This window comes from Protopterus annectens, chromosome 13.part0, assembly GCF_019279795.1.
Source record: "Protopterus annectens isolate FY-2018-M chromosome 13.part0, PAN1.0, whole genome shotgun sequence".
Taxonomy (NCBI): domain Eukaryota; kingdom Metazoa; phylum Chordata; order Ceratodontiformes; family Protopteridae; genus Protopterus; species Protopterus annectens.
In genome coordinates, this window is record NC_056747.1 from 597,280,996 (window position 1) to 597,303,208 (window position 22,213).

The window sequence follows — 22,213 nt, forward strand, 5'->3', positions numbered from 1 at the left end:
TGGAATCTATCATGATCCAATCCAACACTCTTACTAGGAGACTTCAACTACCCCTCCATCAACTAAGAAAACTACTCAAGCACCAATACACTGGCTCAACGCTTCCTGGAATTCATCAATTCCAATGCCCTGGACCAGCTCATTCTGACCCCCATTAGAGGAAGCAACATCCCTGACCTGGTTATTACTAATATGGGAAACTGTTGCTCTACTCCAATAGTTATTCCCTCCCTGGTCAGATCCAACCATAAACTAATCACCATGGAAATCCACATCTCACCCACACCACCCGCAAATGTAACTACCTTGAAAAACATCTCCAAAGATGACTTTGGACTCCTAAAAAAAAGAGGTGGCTAACTTCACAGCACCCATGCCAATGGAAAATAGCTGCATGACTGCTGAATCATACACCTATGCACTGTACAAACATGTACATAAATGCATGGAACTAGCCATGCCCAACAGAACTAAGAAGCTCTTCTTCAAAAAAAGAACACCAATCTGGTGGTCCCCTACCATTAACAAACTCTACAACAGAAGGAAGAAACTGTTACAGAAAAAGGTGAAGTCCCAAGACTGGAAAAACTCCCTTATTAGCCTCAACAAAAAGTTGAGATCCAAGATTAAAACCTCTAAAGCCAGCTATGAAAGCAGAATTGCAGCAGACACCAAAAACAGTCACAAAGCCTTCTATAGCTATATCAAGAACCTACATGGCAATACCCAGATTTGCTCTGAGTTACTGCACAATGGTACCTCCTATACTGAGCCAACAGATATTGCCAACATACTGGCCGACAGATTCAGTGCCAACTTTACCACTCTCTCACCCCCAAAGGACCAATCACAGTATCGGAAGAATGCCAGGCACCCAGCATTACTGCAGCACAGGTTAAAGATGCATTGTCCAAGGCAAAGAATACAGTTTCCATGGGACCCTATAATATCCATGGCTGTGTTCTACATGAACTACAAAGCAAACTGGCACCACATCTGTGTGCCCTGTTCAGTCACAGCCTCACATCAGGGTTTGTCCCTACTGAATGGCGCACTGCTATAGTCATCCCTCTCCATAAAAGGTTGGTGACTACAGACCCTTGGAATTTTTGCCCCATTAGCCTGATGAGTCTGATATGCAAAGTTATGGAGTGCATCATCATGGACCTGATTAACAAAGATATAGGAAATCTCCAAACTCTAGACCCCACGCAATTTGGCTTTGTGAAAGGGAGATCATGCCTGCTCAACCTGGTTGACTTCTTTGAGTCAGTCACCAGGGCTGTGGATGAAGGCAAGGCAGTGCATGCAGCCTGCCTCGATCTGGCCAAGGCTTTTGATACCATTCCTCACTCGGGAATTATTGATAAACTCACTAAACTAGGGATCAACCCCTATATCACTAAGTGGGTTGCAAATTACCTCATAGATGCAACACACAGTGTGAAAGTAGCAGACTCCAAGTCAGACTGCTGATGAGTTACGATTGGAGTCCCACAGTGATCGGTTCTGGGTCCTCTTCTGTTCAGCATCTACTTTTCAGAAGTCCAGGCCAACATAAAGGGACTCCGGCTGACCAAATTCACTGATGACTGCAAGCTGAGAGCCATTATTAACTCCCCAAGTGATGCAGACATACTACAGAAAGGTCTCACTGAGACCAATGACTGGTGTTGAAATCATGGCCTTAAGCTTAACACCAAAAAATGCGTCATCATCCCCTTTGATAAAAACTCAGTTCCCACTAATTACCACATCAATGAGAGCCCACTGAACACTGAAGGCATTAGAAAAGATCTGGGAATGCAGGTTGACAACAACCTCTCCTTCGACCACCACATTGCCACTGTGATCAGAAAGTCCTTCTATGTGGCACATCTCATTACCAAGGTGTTTTGCATCCAGGAAGAAAGAGGTCATCATCTCTCTCTACTCTTCCCTCATTAGACCAATCATCAAGTATAATTTCCCATTTGGCATATACCTCACTAGACACCTGCAACAGCTGGAGAGGCTACAGAAGCACCTCGTGAAGAGGATCCTAGACCTTAAACACATGTCCTACATGGACAGACTCAAAAAACTCCAACTATTCTCTGTCTCATATCACCCACTTAGAGGCGCTCTCTGCTTGACTTACAAAGCCATGTCTGACCCAGCTCTGTTAGAAATGCTACATCTAAAGAAATCCCAATCACTCCACCCCACACACTCCAGAGACCTAAACCTCATAACCACAATCAACAGAACATGCTGGAGGGACAGGTTCCTCCCATGCTCTGGAATAGACTTCCCACACATGTCAAGCAGAGCACCTTGCTGTCCTTCTTCAAGACAAATCTTGATGAATGGATGGGTAATAGAAAGTTCACCCCGGGGATCACTCCAGTGGCTCTACTGGATAGAGTCTCTGGGAACTAAAATCGGGTGGCATGATGCCAGGACACGTCTATGGGCTAGGCTTTTAAAGGCTCCAGGGCCATTAGCCTAGTACACACCTATGAGCCTATGACTGTTTTAACCAACACTTTTTTTTTCTAATGCTTAAAATCATGTTAGATATTACTATGAACCAAATGATCCAGGTCCTGTCCTCCTAAGCTCCTGCACATGGCATCAGGGAATAAATCATTTATAGGAGAGATCACAGAAGGACTTTGTTTGCATGTATATCAAGACATTATCTGAGTGTCTTCAATTTTATTACAGTGTTTATTTTCAAAATTCCTGACCAAATCAAAGTAAGCCATGTGACTGTTAGCAATAAATATGAAAATATGAGCAAAATCTAGCAGATCTGAAATATTATCATAAGCTGGTATACTCCTTGCAGAAAATATTGATAAAGACTGCATATATAAATAATCGAGTGATAAAACCTTGTATCCCTTAAGTTACCAAAACTGCAGGACCATTCACAAGTTGAAGTGAAGACTAAATTCTCTTAAACAGTACTAGGAATAATCATTGTCCAAAGGTGGTCATAAAAATGGCAGCAACAGTTAACAATAGCAAAAAACAAAAGCTCATCTGTTGTCAGTGTTGTCTTTAAATTCTCAAATATCAAAATTGTACACAAGCTAGAATCAAGCATACACAGAATCCAAAAGTGAAAAATAAAAAAATAAAAAAAAGTTGCATATTACATTTTCCTAGGTAGCGAAACTGCCACCATTTTAGGTAATTTCCTTGCTGTTTCATCAATAAGGGACAAAGAATGCAAATCAAAGCAACACTTTCTACATATTGGTCCAGCTACTTGTTTATTTTGTAAGAAGAAAACTGCTGTCAAATGAATCTTTGTTTGCATATATATAGGTAGATAGGTAGACAGACAGAAAGTTTTGATTATATGAGTAAGCCTTTTCAAAAAGTCCTTTCTTCTAGAATGAGACAGCCTCCACTGCTTTCTTCCAGTTTCTTCTGCTGCTATTTGAGAAAAAGCTTTATGGTTCATAGTCCAAACCTTTAAAAAACATTACAGCTGGGATTCTGTGTAGGTGTTTTCATTTTATCAAAGGATGCTTTCTGCATCAAGCACCTGGCTTCAAGATATGTATTTTACCTATCTAGTCAAATGCTGTGAAGCCAGGGTCACTGATGTCTTGTAGTTTGGTTGAATGGCTCTCACCACAGCACTAGATGACTGTATTGTGCCTACCTTTCAAGCTGATTTTCCCTTGTTTACTTCATTTATTTCCATGTGTAAATGCTTCAGTGATTAGTTCTGATACCAAGTTTGTGTGAAATGAGCTCATCCATTAATAGCTTATGTTCTGCCATGATGACTACATATTAGATTAGCTAAATGCAAGGAGAAGGAGAACAGTGACAGGTGACTTGTGACACAAACCTTTATCACCTAGCTGCAAGGAGAAGGAGAACAGTGACAGGTGACTTGTGACACAAACCTTTGTCACCTAGCTGCAAGGAGAAGGAGAACAGTGACAGGTGACTTGTGACACAAACCTTTATCACCTAGCTGCAAGGAGAAGGAGAAAGTGACAGGTGACTTGTGACACAAACCTTTATCACCTAGCTGCAAGGAGAAGGAGAACAATGACAGGTGACTTGTGACACAAACCTTTATCACCTAGCTGCAAGGAGATGGAGAACAGTGACAGGTGACTTGTGACACAAACCTTTGTCACCTAGCTGCAAGGAGAAGGAGAACAGTGACAGGTGACTTGTGACACAAACCTTTATTACCTAGTGTAGCCTGTGTTCTGCACCAGAACAGTTCAGTGGATTAATATTTGGCCTGCAAAAGATATTTACTGCAGGAAAACAAAGTATGAAGTGTGTAGAATTTGGCGGTATATGTTATCTTTGTTGGAGACTTTAGAGGAAGCAGCCTGGTTGGGCAGGTTAGTGGAGTGCAATGTGAATCACCAAGGCAGCCTTGTGTTTTGCACAGAGACAAGCAGCTTCTTTGTATTCCACTGCAATCTAAAGTAGTTCTGAGACTGACCTGTTATTTGGTGATCCTGATAGTATTTTGACGGTTGCGTCTGTATTCATTACTAAGGCAGGTTGGCCACGTCACTTGGCATAGATCTCATTACTGCTCTGGTGAGAAAAGAAAGAGCTAGAAGAACATCCATGGGGTGGGCTGTGTCACCTAAACTGATACCGTGAAGGTAGAGGCAAGCTATTCATAGGATCACAGGAGTTTACTAGGCTATCAAACCAGAGGTCATTTCAAGCCTAGCCGTTTTATCCCAATGTAATACCATAGATACACTAGTCATTACCCAGGGTTACATTTAGTAATTACTGCCCATGTTCAGGAGGGTTGTAGGTGCTATCCCCAGTAAGAATTTACTGCACCCCATCAAGTCATCCAGGTTCCTTTTGTACAATGTCATAGAGGTGCTCTGTTTTACATGACTTGGTAGCCTATTCCAAAGATGTGGCAGTGACTGGAAGACAAATCTGTCCCTCCAACATGTCTTATTTAAGTTGCAGACCATATTGTCCCTGGAATGGGTAGCTCTAGTCCTGTTTGATTTACAGATATGCAGCAAGTTCATTAGGTTTGGGTATGAGATTGCTCTGTAAACCAGGGATAAGTTGCCCCTAAGAAGTCTATATGATACAGAGTAAAGTGACAGGAACTTTAGTCGGTCTGTGTACAGCACATGCTGGAGTCCCTTGATCTTCCTTGTTAGAAACCTCTGAGGTCTCTCCAACTGCTGCAGGTGCTTTGTTCGGTACATGCTGAATGGGCCGTTATACTCAATTATGGACCTGATTAGTGCCAAGTATAGAGGGGTTATAACCTCCTTTGCTCTTGAGGTGATGCCTTTACTAATCAAGTGTGCTATGTAGAAAGCATTCCTTACTACAGTAGACACATGGTGGTTAAAGTTAAGGTTGCAGTTAACTTGTGATCCCAGATTCCTTACCACTTTGTGGGTACTTAGGGTATTGTTGTTGATTTAATAGTGTGAAGGGACATTGATTTTGGTGAGGGAAATGATGATGCATTTCTTTGCATTCAGTTTGAGTCCATGACTAAGACACCAGTCGTTGTTCTGCATAAGACCCTTCTGGAGTATACTGACATAATTTGAGGATTCGATAATTGCACCTAGTTTGAAGTCGTGCTCAAACTTGGTCAACCACAACCCCATAGTTTTGGCCTGAACTTCTGAGAAGTATATACCAAACAGTAGAGGGCTCAGCACTGACCCTTGTGGCATCCTTCTGGTGACAGGTCTGTTGGTTGACATAGAATCACCCACTTTGATAGTGTGTGTCCAGTTTGTGAGCCATTTAGCAATCCATCTTACAGCAAAGGGGTTTACATTCAGTTTGCTAAGTTATGGCAAGTAATTCCACAAACTCACACGCACACGTATACACATTCGCATATATATATATATATATATATATATATATATATATATATATATATGGAGAAAGAGAAAGAATGAACATGCTATATATGCAAAAGCATATATGAAAATAGACTCTGTGACCTTGATGTCCTTTAAGATCCTTTGTCCCGACTTAAAGTGAAACTTTTCACCTAATGTTTGTACTTAGATGCTTTGATTCTGGAAATAAAAGCACCCTGAAGGGCTAGGAGCTCATATAGTCTTTTTTTTCAGATTTTCTTAACTCACTCGAAGAAGTGTTAGGTCAACAGCTGCTTAGTCAACTGCATATGGTTGACTCTGCAGCTAATCACAGATGTGTGTTATCGCATTAATCCAGAGATGGCAAATTTCCCCTTAACCCATGTTTGTGCATTCTCAGAGTAAGTACCTATAATTAGCAGTTGATGGGGGGAGCGCATGGAAGCTTGGCCTCCTGCAAAAAATGAAGTTTAATTTAATTTTTTTTTAATACTGAAAAATTGTATGTGCTGAGGCTTTCTCTCCACGTGCACTAGTGAGTCAACATTGGCGTTTGCGGCATCATTTTAATGATAACATTCTGCCACTCAACAATGGGTGTTTTTGCTCAATAGTGGTATACAATAGTGTGATGACTGATCAAGAAAACAAATAAATGGATTCATAAAGATATAAATATTTTAATATATCATATACCTTTTTGCTGGATGGATGTACTAATGGTATTGCATTAGATATGCTAGCAATAATGTTTTATGGTAACAATATGTCAGACTATCAGATTAATATTCAGAAGGTCAAAATGCTTTGTAAATTGAATTACATAAATATAAACACACGGTTAAAAGATATGCAAGGTATACTATGACATTTTAAACTACTTGCTGCATTTATGATAATTATTTTGTATTTGTTTAGGCTGTAGTGTGCCATACCTGTTCAAAGTATGTTTTGTTAATTTCTCAAACTGGAAAAACAATCTAATTCTAGCATTTTACTTTTTCAAGGCCTTGTGTGATGATGCAAGTGGATTGAAATTTAATCCTGTACTCTATCCAAAGGTGAGTTTGTCTGGTTATTATTTTAGAAGGAAATTTAATTTAATGTTGAAAGAAATGATATTTTCATATGATAAATGTCCTATAAAGCAATCTTTTTTTAATAAAATAGTTGTGTATTTCTTGCCTGACATGTCCAGGAGAGATATGCCTGACTGCCTGTTAATAAACACTGTGCTAAAAAGACAATGTTAACATATTTTTAATCATCACAGTGGTGCCCAATTGCATTATTTTGAACATTATTAAAAGCAAAACTAAAAAACAAAATGTCTCTGTAGAATAAACATTGTGTGGACCAGTGTTTACAGTGGTAAACACTGAGACAGGAATGAGTATGCTAAATCCTTAAGTACTGATGAATCTTTTTACATAAATGAAGTCGCTTTGGGGTATAATAAACTGTTATCTGCAACAAAATACTGGCCCCTATATGTGTGTGTGTGTGTGTGTGTGTGTGTGTGTGTGTGTGTGTGTATATATATATATATATATATATATATATATTTATATTTATATGGACCCATTCACAATATTGAAATTTCAAAACATTAAATCTCGAAGTTTTGAAATATCAAACCTTGTCAATAGAGATAGCCATAGAGTGTGGAACGAGAACTTTGCCATTCTCTTTACTGTAGTGTGATCTCAGAGTTGGTATATTTAAGTAGCAGGGGGTGTGGGAAGTGCACGGGGGCTTGCCCCCTGCAAAAATGTGAAAAAATAAGTTTTGTAACATTTTGGGGGGGGTTTGTAAGGTTCGATATTTCAGAACTTTGATCCTCTGGTCTTCGATGATCAGAGGTTCGATGTTTTGAAATTTCGATCCTTTGAAGAAGACCTATATATATATATATATATATATATATATATATATATATATATATATATATATATATATATATATATATGTGTGTGTGTGTGTGTATATATACACACACATATTTACAGAGAAAGAGTAAAAACAAAGAAAAAGTTGTTAATGTTTAAGCACAAAATAGCATTACCTTGACAATGAAAATCAACTTAAAATTTCATATAAACTAAAACTACCATGAAAAATACTTCATTGGTATGCAAGCAATAACTAAAATACAGGAGTCCTAAAAAGAGAGGGTAAGACACACAAAAAAATTAGAACAAAATCCAGTGGCATTAATCATACATTAAGTACTGCTAATGAAAACTGAACAATATGAAAAGGCACAAGCACAAAATACATAGTTATTATTGCTACCTAGAAAATCAAGAAAGTAACCATGTCATAATAACAAGGGGCATTAGAGAAATCAGGGTAATATTGCCACCTGAAGTATTATATTATATCATATCATATTGTATTATATTATATTATATGCAGTAATGTTGAGAAAAATGAAAACACCCTAATTTGTAAGGGATAAATCATTAATTTAAAGGAAATATGCATTACATGTTATAAAAGTACTCAAACGTTGATGATTCTGTACTTGCACTAAGGCCATGATTTTGACAAGTTTCATACATCACACACTTTTGTATATGTTCTTGAGCCATATGCAATGGTCCATATACATACAATCGCACCGCATTATTGTCATCATTCAACACAAAACAATTGAGCTTCTTTCCATGATCTTACATAACAATTTCAGATTTATCAAATGTATGTCTGTATGTTGTTGTTGTGTCTTTCGGCTTTTCCCGGTTAGGGGTCGCCACAGCGGAACTCTGGTCCGCTAATGATTGGTAGTTGATTTTTACGTGCCGAGTTACCAGCCCTGATGCACAACCTTCAACGAAGGTACGCCCTTCATGTCTCCATGCAAAAGACGCTCCAGCTGAGAATCGAACCAGACAGCATCTTACTGTGAGGCAGCAATGCTACCACAGCACCACCACTATGACTAAATCACTAATGCTCACTCGCTACTGTTTATTTGCATGGGGGTGCTGCTTTCCCATCTAATTAAGAATAATCAATGCATATAACATATATTTTTATATTTGCAAGCTGCTTATGTTCACTGTCTGCTATTTATTTATAGAGGGTTTGCCCCCCCCATATACAAAAACTGATTAACTATGATTTGAACATGTAGCATTTATTTCTTTGTATACAGGTTGCTAACTCCTAACATTCTCTCTCTATGCTATTTAGTTACAGGATGGTTGTTCCCCTTTGCACCCCAAACACAGTAACAGTGATCACTATATAAAACATAAGTTTATGTCTCTCTCTCTCTGTATATATATATATATATATATATATATATATATATATATATGTGTGTGTGTGTGTGTGTGTGTGTGTGTGTGTGTGCATATGTATTTGTGTGTGTGTATATGTATATATATATATATATATATATATATATATATATATATATATATATATGTATGTGTTTCTGTGTGTGTGTGTGTGTGTGTGTATATATGTATGTATATATATATATATATATATATATATATATATATATATATATGTATGGATGTACTTTGTTCGAAAATACATTACATTGAACAAAGTAGATGCTCAATTCAGCGAAAGTGCATTTCAACAAAAGTGCACTTTCTCTGAAGCCTAGTCACTGGATCGGCTGACTAAAAAAAAAAACACACAGAAAACATATTTTGCAGGGGGGCAAGACACTCTGCACCTCCCATGTGGGGACTGTGCCTTCCACACCCCCTATTTAACTATACCAACTCCGAGATCCAACTACAGCGAGGAAAAGGGAATATTCCCATTCTGCGCTGTATTGTTCATAGGTTCATAGGTTGGTACTAGGCTATCAGCCCTAAGGCCTATGCAAGCCTAGCCATAACAATTCCCTGGAAATTTTGTCCCACAATATTTACTTCTCTGGGCCCCTGTCTAGCAGGGCGACTGACATGATCCCCTGGATGAATTTCCTATCTCTCATCCAATCATCAAGGTTCCTTTTGAAGAGGGCCAATGAGGTGCTCTGCTTGACATGTATGGGCAGTCTATTCCAGAGTATGGGGAGTCTCTGGGTTAGGAACCCATCCCTCCAGCATGTTTTGTTCATTGTGATGATAAGGTTTAGATCCCTGGAGCGTGTGGCTCTGAGGGATTGGGATTTCTTTAAGTGGAGCATGTTTGGTTGGTTTGTATCTTAATATTTTCCAGTATGTTTAGGAAGGTGTAGTGAGAATCTTGGGGTATGGTGGGGGATCTGTAGCAAGCTACAATTTGGATTGCAGTCTTACCTAGTGTTAGTTGCACTTGGAGAATTTCAGATGCATTGTGTTGGGCAACTAGTCTGGAGGTGTGAAAATCCTTGGTGAATATGGACACTCCTCCACCTTTAGTGTTTCGGTCTTGGTTTTGTGACCGAAAAGTGTGGTAAGAATTGTAGCCTGGTATTGCAGGGGTGCTCTCTGGAGCCTTGAACCAGGTCTCAGTCACTGTACAGATATCGATGTTCTCCATTTTTAGGAGTGCCTCTAGAGAGTGCATTTTGAGGTTTAGACTTCTAGCATTGAGTAGCATTACCTTCAGATTTTGCATGCTTGTATCTGTTACGGTGGTGGTTTTATCCTTTGAACCTTGCCTAAAAAAGGCACTATAGGGGTGTCAAGAGCTTTAGCCAGTAACCTGAATCCCAGGGGTGACAGGTGCAGACCATCTCTGGCAAAGCATCGTGGTTTGTCGATCATGTCTTCCCAGGCAGACAAATACTGGATCCCCCTTGAATGACACCAGAAGCTTAGCCAATTGTTGAAGTCAATCATTTTGTCCTTATACTGTGGTATCATTCTGGGCGAAGGCAGGATGCTACTCAGGGCTAGAGTAATACCTGCCTGGGTCACTTGATCCAAGAGCTCTTCCATGTCTCTTTTCATGTAGTCCAGGGAGGTACGTCTCAAGTCATTTACTCCAGCATGGACAATGACAGAGTCGTATTTGTACTTGTTGTGGAGTGACTTGAGTGCATGCGTTATGTGGCGGATCCTGGCACCCGACAGGCAGCTGACTGTAATTTTCTCCTTGTTCAGCCTGGTGATTGGGACATCAGTGTGCCCGACTATAGAGTCACCTATGACTAAAGTGTTGGGTACATTGTCTTGCCTTAGGGGCTGTTGTTGGGTGGCACACTGGTGTTGTGAGCTATGTTTCAGTTTGGTTGTGACTGGTGTTTGTTTGCGTTTCGGCTTCGGAGGTTCTTGTTGCTTGGGCAGGTTAATGTTAAGGGCTTCCGCATATGTGGGTTTAGTGTTGCTATGTGTGGGAGTTGATGGTGTGGGTTCTGAAGGGCTATGAGTTGCTAGAGGTGTAATGCAGGTGTTAGCCTTCTCCTCTTGACTGTCTAGCACAGTCTTGACAGGAGAGATCTTTGCTTCCAGTTTGGCTATGTAACTGCATCTCTCGCAGGTTGTAGTGTTGGGTGGTAGGAGGAGAGGATTGTTTGTGTACATGAGGCAGTTGCCGCATTGCCCCAGTATGCCCAGATTCACCAGGTGGTCAGGAGAAACCACCGGAAGATGACCCTTGGACATGCCTGTTTAGGTGCTTTTTTGTAAGGTTTAAGAGCTGTTTTCCCTTATCTTTGCAAGGTACTTTGCAATTGTAGGCTGTTTAGTGCTTATGATTAATTTCTTCTTATTGACAAGGAGAGCTGAGTGCTTGTATCAGTTTCAGGCTTCCTAGAGCTTTACAGCAGGTTCTAGAGAAAGTGCTAGTCACAGGGGTTCAGATTTTAGTGCCACTACTGAGAAACCCGCTAGTTTTAAGGGAAAATTTGAAGAGCAGACTTTCTGGCACCTGGAATAGTTTAACTGTAGCCTCGTAGTGCTACACGATGTGAAAAATGTGCAAACACACACGTTTCTAAGCCAGAAAGTTGAAAGAGATAGAAATCAGCCCAAAAAGGCTAATTAAATTACAATTTCAGACCTGGAAACCACTCCTCTAGCGTTAGATAGGCAGTACAATGCTCACCAGTCCCACTGGTAGGCAGTAGGACTTCCCTCTGCCACAGCAAGGTCTGGATAGCTCTGAGCACAGAAAATAAAGTCCTGAGACAAGCAAGGCCTGGGATATGGTCTGGCTAGAAAAGGTGGGAAATGAGCGAACAAGGTAGTAAACTTTTTTTTTTGTTGTTGAAACAGGCTAAACAATGCAATAATACAGTAAATAAACACAGAAAAGTCTAACACACTTGAGTGTGTAGTCCTAAACAGTAAATGCAATTAAAACTTTACAAAATTAGCAATTTAAAACTTTTTAAATGAAGCAAGGCAAGTGCACAACTGAAAAACGATTTAAGTGGCAGTAATACATCAGAATAACTAGCTAGTTTACATATACAGAGAAGTCTATATATACAGAAAAGCAGCTAAAACACACAAACACTTCAGATGCAGTGCAACCCAGAACACTTGAGTTATAGCAGTAATAAGGCAATTACACTTATAATAAATGCTGTAAAATATACTCTATATTTCCAAAATGTTTGAGAAGCACAGTCAGAACAAAAGGAAATTCAGGCAAAAATGTATTTATTTATTTTTTTTAAGGGAAAAAGGAGAAACAGAAGGCCTTATCAAATGCTCTCTCTGTATTTGGTAGAATGAGCTAATGACACTAGACTGGGAGGACTGACCCAGATCAGATTTACAGTAGGGGTGGGCAACTGCAAAGCCACCAAGTATAACACAAGACACTAACACGGAGGGTGGGTGGGGAACTATTAGCATACAAAGCACTAGAGAAAGCCACAAAATGAAAGTTTTTAAACAGATAAAGATTTGTAAAGATACAGAATGCTTTAACTGCAAACAAATCAGTTACCCGTGCAGATTACAATAAAAGTGCTATATATAAATTGCTAGAAACAATAAACTGTATAAATAATCGAAAAAAAACAGGTTACTTATATATCTCATCTAAGAGTTGGAGTCAACAGCTCTCATCCACTCTGCTCAGTGTGTATAGACAGAAACTTTCTCAAAGTTAGGGCTTAAATACAAAAACAACAACTTTTTTTTTTTTTTTACAAAAACACAAAAGAACCAGCCCCCACTAGCCTGCAGCTATTAGCCTACAAAGCACTAGAGAAAGCCACAAAATGAAAGTTTTTAAACAGATAAAGATTTGTAAAGATACAGAATGCTTTAACTGCAAACAAATCAGTTACCCGTGCAGATTACAATAAAAGTACTATATATAAATTGCTAGAAACAATAAACTGTATAAATAATCGAAAAAAAACAGGATACTTATCTATCTCAGCTAAGAGTTGGAGTCATCAGTTCTCATCCACTCTGCTCAGTGTGTATAGACAGAAACTCTCTCAAAGTTAGGGCTTAAATACCAGAACAACAACTTTTTTTTTTTTTTACAAAAACACAAAAGAATCAGCCCCCACTAGCCTGCAGCTATTAGCCTACAAAGCACTAGTGAAAGCCACAAAATGAAAGTTTTTAAACAGATAAAGATTTGTAAAGATACAGAATGCTTTAACTGCAAACAAATCAGTTACCCGTGCAGATTACAATAAAAGTGCTATATATAAATTGCTAGAAACAATAAACTGTATAAATAATCGAAAAAAACAGGATACTTGTATATCTCAGCTAAGAGTTGGAGTCAACAGCTCTCATCCACTCTGCTCAGTGTGTATAGACAGAAACTCTCTCAAAGTTAGGGCTTAAATACCAGAACAACAACTTTTTTTTACAAAAACACAAAAGAACCAGCCCCCACTAGCCTGCAGCTATTAGCCTACAAAGCACTAGTGAAAGCCACAAAATGAAAGTTTTTAAACAGATAAAGATTTGTAAAGATACAGAATGCTTTAACTGCAAACAAATCAGTTACCCGTGCAGATTACAATAAAAGTGCTATATATAAATTGCTAGAAACAATAAACTGTATAAATAATAAAAAAAAAAACAGGATACTTATATATCTCAGCTAAGAGTTGGAGTCAACAGCTCTCATCCACTCTGCTCAGTGTGTATAGAAGTGATATCCGTACTTCATTTTTGAAGTTTTGGTACTTCGACCAACTGGGTTTGACCTACTTCAACCAACTGGGTTTGACCAAGTGGGTTTTGAAGTACTGAAACTCTGTACAAATGAAGTAGACCCATAGATATATATACACACACACACACACATACACAGATTAACACCTATCAGCTCTGTATGTACTGTTTATTTGCAGGTGCTGTGCACCCCTACAAAAAATAATTGACAATAATCAGCACATGTAGCATATGTTTCTTTATGTGCAGGATGCTAACACCTGTCAGTCACTCTCTGCTATTTATTTGCAGATTCTGTAACACACTGCAGAAACGAATCACCAATGCTCAGCATATATAGCATATTTTTCTTTCTGTGCAGGTTTCTGACACTCACTGTCTGCTGTTCATTTGTAGGATGCCTTCACCCCTAATTGGTTAATAATTATCAGCACATACAGCATCTGTTTGCCTATATACATTTTATCAGTACTCTCTTTTTTCTGTATATTTTTTGGGGTTGCTGTTCCCCCTCTTCACAGACAAAATAAACATACCATATTTTGATACAATGCAGTGAAAAATCACTGTTTGTATATAAAATAGTGTAAAAATGGGTAATCCTTAGAAGCAGCTATACTACTTATGATATAAATGAAGTAAATCATTCTGTGCAGTACTTCATTAGGAATACCTTCTTCCCTGCCCCTCAAAAAAAAAAATAAATAAAGTGAACAGAAAAAGGAAAAGGAAAACATAATTTCCCCAACTGGATTATTCATGAATAAATATGCCTGTAGGAGACAGATCAGTTGTAAGGATGTCCATGTTTCCTGTTTATATTGCCTGTAGAAAACCCTGACAACCTAGTACGTGATGTGATGGTAGTATCAAAATTTACTGGTGTTTCCATCAGGTGTTATTACTTATCAGGAAGGTCCTGGCTGAAGAGTAAAGACATGCCTTTAATCCATCTGCATTGTCCAGGTCAGGGCTCTCACCTACAAAAGCAGGATTCATATCATTATCCAACACCAGTGCAGGTACAGCACCTGTATAGGCTAAGCAGACTAGAAACTGCATTTTTTGCAGGGTACAGAATTGACTAAGTGCCAGGAGAAAGACATTGCAGCCTTATAGAAGCTGCATTAACCATTGATGTTGGTTTTCTTCTACAGAAAATAAGCTTCCGGTTTAAGTTTCATGACTACGCTGACATCTGTTCCATTTACATTAGCCATTCCTTCATTGGTCCTACCAAGCTGGTCATGATTGCAATTTCTGAACTAAAGTTGTCAAGTTTTGGTGGTGAAAACAGTATCTATGCCATTAAGAATCAGTGTCAAGGTTTGTGCCCTCAAGCTATGTATGCCTAAAGAACATGCTATTATTGGAATAAACTGAGGCAGAATAAGTTTTCTTTCAAGAAGAGGAATCAGTGTCCTAATAATTCATCATGGTTTTACTAGGTAGGCAGGCTTATGTAGGTTTTCTTGGTATCAGTCATAGCTTTTCATCAGGGAAAATGAAGCAACAGACTCTCGTCTCTCTTTGTACATCAGCAATTTTTCTTTTTTGGTCCCAAGATTCAGAGCAGATCTTGGTGCCATATCTGTCTGTCATTATTCTCGCCTTCCTGGACCTCCGATTTCTAAAATTCATGCTAGTGGAGGATAGATTAAAAAAAAAAGTTGTTGGGTAAGCATATTCCTCCAAGAGTATTTGGAAAAATCATTTTGAAAATAGAGAATTTGCTCAAGAAATGATTCCTCCTCCTTCAGAGTTTTCAAATGTCCTTTCAAACAACTCTTTTACAACCCAACTTCTCAGACTCTCTACTCCATGTGGTATTCAAAGGCGTTGTATGGCTGTTAACGGGATGCCAGAGTTTTATAGGAACCTCATTCTGTAGCTGCATATGGTGAGCCTGTCCTTTTTTGCAACATCTAGAACAATTTTATGACATATTTATTTGGAATTACATCTTCTGCTTCACATATGTCATGCAAGGCCTTCCACGGACTATATAATAACTGTATATCTGATGTTGGCTGCTGACACCTTATGTGATACCACTTTAAAACTACACTGTTGCAGACATCCTATATGATATCAGTTTATATCTAATGTTGCTTGCCTTCTTTTTCTGTTTTGTTACAATTGTTGGAATTGTTTGTGTGGATGACCTGCATAGTACTGCTATGTGACTTTTGGACCAGGTTACAAATACTAAATCTGATTTACTTCATAATCTGTACTCTCTTATATTTCTTTGATAATTGTAACTGCCTGTTTGTGCGGTATTACATACACTACCATTCTGATATCTTTTGGCTCGGGTCATATTTGGAAAGTGTCATGCTTTAAAGGAGGTTATTTGCCTGGCTAGCAAACAAATAAATCTTTCAGAGCCCAAAGCTCTGGACAAATTTAAGTCAGTATATATTTCTTCAGGCTTGGCTTTGGGGATGCATTTAATTTCCTGACCTATAAACTGCATGGCCAGGTTCTATTGTTGGATAAAATGTTGCAGCTATAGACCTAGCTATTAAGATGCTACCAAGGGCTTTTATCCATTTATTCATCTTTTTTTTTTTTAATTTTTATTAATTCTGCAGACTGAGCAATGCAATAGTAGAGTGCGTTTCCTGTGACATACATGTACTATGAGGGCACAAGCTGCTTCAGAAGTGATGAGAAGGTGTATGGTAGCATATCATATGGAGATACATTTAATCAACAGGAATTAGATGCCCTCTCACTAAACTGTCCCTTTTTTGTTAGCTGGTTAAATGTATATTCTACTTTTACAGTGAATTTTACTCCCTTCAAACTTTGTAATACCACTTCGTTTTTTCCAAAAACCACCCAGTGCAACAATATTCTTTTTTGTTTGTTCTGCAACTCATATGCATTTCTTTAAGCAGACAATGAATGCCATTCCTTAGATAAGCACAGCTGTTTCATTTCCAGGTTTTATTTACCCTGAGCTGCAGAACATATCACAGCACACAGAGCCAACCTGGATGTGAATGGCTTTACAGCCGTTTTTTTTTTTTGTTTGTTCCTACTCTGGAAATGTTAACCATATTTTTTATGATATACACATTAGATGGCTTATACTGTTGTGTTTGTTTCTTTGCATGACTGGGACAGTGTAATTTCTAGTTGTATTTGCACAGCATGTGAGTCTAAAATTAATATACTTTTATGTACGTTAAATGTTTTGAGGAATGAACACAAACTACTCTGAATGTTTTACTCATGGATTTTCTGAATGCTAGTTTTTGCATCGACAGCATTTATATTTACAGGTTTATATTCTCTTTTTGAAATAAAACCAGCTTAATAGTTTTTGCTTTTAGCATTAATCAATGCTTCATGATTTTGCACCTCTTGAGTCATACTCTTTGGATTCAAATTCTCTTGGACCTATTGTTCTTTGTTATATAATAGCCTACCTAAGAGTTTCTCTAGTTAACATAAGTAGTCATGCTCATTCTTATACCTCCTAATTTGGTCTGTCTAGCCTATACATGCTTTTGGAGTCACAGGTTTAGCTAGTGAAGGGGGCAGCTACCCAGGGCACAAAGTGTTAGGGGGTGCAACTGGCAGATTCTGATCAGTTTTCGATGTATTACCAGCATTTGAGGTCTGCAGTAAAGTACTTTAGGACTCTGTATGTAATAAACTGTAGCAATGTGTTTGCTATAGTTTAAAATAAAAGACGAGTTTTTTTTTTTTTTTTTTTTTTTTTTTTTGCATTTGCTGTATGAACTAAAACACTTTAGTGTCCTATGCGTAGCATAAGCCGTAGAGGCTGTTTTTATTTTTCTCCTTGGATGGGGGTGAGTACCAGATTAGAGGACACTGGGTGCCAGAATTACTAATCATCAAGCGTGATCGATCAAAAGGTGCCAGAATTACTAATCATCAAGCGTGATCGATCAAAAGGTGCCAGAATTACTAATCATCAAGCGTGATCGATCAAAAGGTGCCAGAATTACTAATCATCAAGCGTGATCGATCAAAAGGTGCTTCAACAAAGTATTAGTTTAAGGGTGTGCACACACAACAAAGTATTAGTTTAAGGGTGTGCACACACAACAAAGTATTAGTTTAAGGGTGTGCACACACAACAAAGTATTAGTTTAAGGGTGTGCACACACAACAAAGTATTAGTTTAAGGGTGTGCACACACAACAAAGTATTAGTTTAAGGGTGTGCACACTTATGCAACCAGCTTATTGTACGTTTTTTATTTTTTATATTTTTCCCCTAACAGATTTGTTTTTCAATTGAATTGTACAGGTTATAGGTCACATTAAAGGTGGGAAAAGTTTTGAAATGATTTATTGTGGCTCATTATTTTTTTATATCACAAAAACCTGGCGTTTTTAACAAGGGTGTGTACGCTTTTTATATCCACTGTAAGTTAGGAGGTGTGGGAGCAGAGCCCCCCATGTAAAAAATAATATTCTCGCTGTGTGTTTAGGGTAGCTTTGTTAATGTGGGATAGTAGTAAAGTGTTTATTTTGTAGTAGCTGGGGTAGGCGTTTAACTGTTGAGGTTACAGATGTGAAGCCCTTTGTTTACATTTGTGAACATTGCTGCAGTCTTTTTTCATATGATTAATGTTGATTTTGGTGTAATGTATCTCATCCTGTCAACCAGTTTTATCTATGATAGTATGGTAATGTACAAAGGTGTGTGTGTGTGTGTGTGTGTGTGTGTGTGTGTGTGTGTGTGTGTGTGTGTGTGTGTGTGTGTGTGTGTGTGTGTGTGTGTGTGTGTGTGTGTGTGTGTGTGTGTGTGTGTGTGTGTGTGTGTGTGTGTGTGTGTGTATCTCAACACCCAAGACACTGAGTTCTGAAATACAGGCACACTACTTTTTGTGTAAGTGGGCAAGCCTCCACACACCCTAAAGTTATGTATACCAGTTGTGAGACCAGTGTACTTCAGAGAAAAGGGAATATACTGAGAAATGATAAATTCAGGCTTAGTATGCATAAGTCCTGATTTTGGCCTTTCAGTCTCTGTACTTAGGACCCCAAAGTTTCAGGTGTCATATTTTGAATGGTTACCAATATATATAGTTGTTATGTGTATACACACAAGTACGCACACACATGCTTATTGTAGAATATTTAACAGTATCCTAAAATCTTGTAATGGTTGTGCTGGCTTCATGTTTAGCGGTCTTATTACCAGTTTTCTCTCCCCTACTCTGTACTCTGGGTTCTCTGCATATGATACTGCTTATTTGTCAGGACTGAACTCAAGCCAGATTGTGTGTTTGTGTCAGGTACTCATAACAATAGCTCTGTGAGGAGCTTATCTTCCACATGGAAAATATTTCAGAATCCAGCCTTCCTGTAGACAAAATTGAATCCTGCCTGATTGCATGCATTCATAATGCAGTCATTGCTTGACTTCAAGCTAACAATAAAATGACCATTCAGCTTATCATACTGCCTAGCAAACAAAACAAAATTTGATTATGAATGTGTTGTAAATGTAAAATATTGGGTAAAATTGATTTCATTTGCAATCTTTAAATGAAAATGAACTTGCTCTTTTTTCTTTCAGTTTTTTTCTAATCAAAGTATTGATTTTAAACTTTCTTATTTAGTAGCATGCCTTCTTAACCCATTCTGTTCTTTTCTTAAGCTGGTGCTCCTTGTTCTATTATTTGGTAAGAATGCAGCCTTTTAATTCCTTGTATAGGTCTAGTTGAATAGGTCAGACTCAGAAGGTGTCAATTCCCATATTGAGGAGAAGATGGCTAACAGTAAAATGTCTGAAATTAATTTGCTGTAGGGTCTTTCCTGTATCCTATTCTTAATACAGTGAACTTTGAGTGGAAAATGAGAAACACCTTCACTTTTTTGTTTTCTTCATCAGCTGTTTTTCAACTCGTGGCATTTTGGGCAGGGTGCATTTCGCCTTTAAACCTTCTTCCATCGTTACACATTTATATTATCTTTTGCAAAGTTATCAAAGAGGACCAGTTGCATTGCTGACTGTTGTGAAAACATGCAAACATGTCTTTTTTTTTTTTTGCAAAGAAATGTTATATTTTAGTTTTTGTTTCATACTCCATAAATAGTTTTGCATTCCACTGATCATCACAACAACCATTCATTTCCTACCATACTGCTAAACATAGATAAACAGCCTTCCTGAAGTTCTGACACAAAAACAGAAAACTATCAAACTTTTTAAAATACGTGTAGAGCCAGTTGTCGTAGATGTTCCCTGCAGTATTGATAAAAACAAAGAATCACTGGAGTGTTGCCAGAGTAAAGGGATTCGTGCAGGGTTAATGAACTCACATGACACATTTTTGATTGACATTCATATTATATGGTTTGTTTTATTTTTAAGTGCACAATTATTAAAGTGCACTTAAAAAATAAGTAAAAAACTAGTATTAAATAATAGATCTTATCTTTCCCATACATACATACTTAGAAATGTGCATTATGCTCCTTGCAAATAGCACTGTGATGGTCAGTTTTGCTACCTTCGTTAGGTAAACATAAATAAAGGAATAAATGTTCATAATCTCAAAAATGGTTTGTGCTTTAATTTCCATTTATTTACAAATCATCTTTTTATAAATTATAATGCATCAACCATCATTTAGACATTAAAAGCTACCCCATTTGCAAGCAAGCTTTCAAAGACAATCTTCATTTAATCAATTTGCTTTGATCACATTCTGATTAGACATATTATTCTACATTTTATTCTTATAAAATGCTAATATATCTTCTTTGTATGGAGTCCATGATAAAATTAACTTGTCCTTTTTGTCTGGATTTCATGACTGTGTTATTTCCTTTTCTTTTTCTCTAAGAGCACTGCAGTAGCTAAAGATGCCTGTTTTTTACCACTACTTCCTGCACATTTCTTTGCTTTCACGTTGTTTAAAGTTAATTTCTTGTTTTAGTGATATGCCCATTATTGCATTTCACTTTTACTTCCTAATGATGTCATTCTTCAGGTTTTACCTTTGCACCTGTCTTGGTTTTCTCGTGGTCATGTGTTTTACACTGATGCTGTTTTTCCCATCTGCAGTTTCATCATCATATTGAACTTGAAGGAGTACATAACCTCTATATTTGAGTCAAACTGGTTGCTGGTCAGTACACAAAATCAGACATACACAATGATAGGTCTGTTAATTCTGTATGGTTATGTTCCTTGATGTTTGTTAGAAAAAACACTGTTCTGATGGACCTCCAGCCTCAGGTCATCCTCTGTATTGTAGGGTAACAATATAGTTGTTCTTACCCGCTAAGGCCAATAGTGCCTCCAAGAAAATGTGATGATAACTGGCTGAAGAGATGAAAAATACTACTTCCCATAAAATTCATCTCTCTGTTTCTGAATGAAACCAGTTGACAGCAAACATCAAATGCCTTTTCCTTCAGCACTTGCACCTCCTTTTTCCATCATCATTCAAGTGTCTATCATCATAGTCTTATCAAATTCCTTCCCAAGCCAGGATATGTTTGGACTGCAGATAGTGACTCCGTTATCATCAGTCTGGATTATCCACATAATTCCTGTCTCCAATGACATTCATGCAGTTGTATGTGCTTTGATTGTTTCTGCATGCACAACACATGTTCTGACATTTTCCATCTGCTCCGGCCTTTCTGACAAGAGCTAAGTCAGCCACAACCATTTTCCTGTTTATTTGCATTGGATTATGGCCGGCATCTGTCATAAAGGACTTCATTTTGATTGGAGGTATTTACACACATGGCCTTCTATATGTTTGAATTTTGTTACTCCATGCCTTTTCTTTTATCCTCCCTTCTTCCCCATTTCTGTAATGTCCTCATTTCTTGTATCCAATTTTATTTATGCTACTTGCTCTCTGCATCATATGGAATTTGCTTTTTCCCTGTCTACACTAGAACCAGTTTTACTGATGTTCCTCTGTCATGGTCATGGCAAATTGGTTACACCACACCAACATCAGACTGATGTGAACACTGAGCTTTCTTCAGGTACCTGCAGGTGGATTTAAATGCTGAGGCAAAGAGACAGGCAGTACAAAAGTTGTGTGGTATCTAATAAAGTAAGGGCATTTGTTGTTTAACTTACAAAATCTGAAAATGGGCTGCAGAAAGGAATTAGGCCTTACAGACAGTATATTTACAAAGATATGTCAGTCTGACAGTATACAGTGAGCAGGAAAGTCTCACGGAATGTGTGCATTCAAGGCCGTGGTCCAGATATGAGGCATCGAATGGATCTTTTTTACTTCCTGCACAGTGTACAGCTATAAAATTATGCTCA

At 38.1% G+C, this 22,213-nt stretch overlaps 1 protein-coding gene across 8 annotated transcripts in view; it reads left to right on the top strand.

Moving 5' to 3' along the window:
• RAP1GAP2 (RAP1 GTPase activating protein 2) overlaps positions 1–22,213 on the top strand; it is a 2,340,619-nt gene that overhangs the window by 1,904,487 nt on the left and 413,919 nt on the right. For all 8 annotated transcript variants that reach the window (XM_044054262.1, XM_044054256.1, XM_044054258.1 and 5 more), the window contains one exon: positions 6,872–6,925. In XM_044054262.1, coding sequence (XP_043910197.1) covers positions 6,872–6,925 — 54 coding nt within the window. The remainder of the gene's footprint in view (positions 1–6,871; positions 6,926–22,213) is intronic.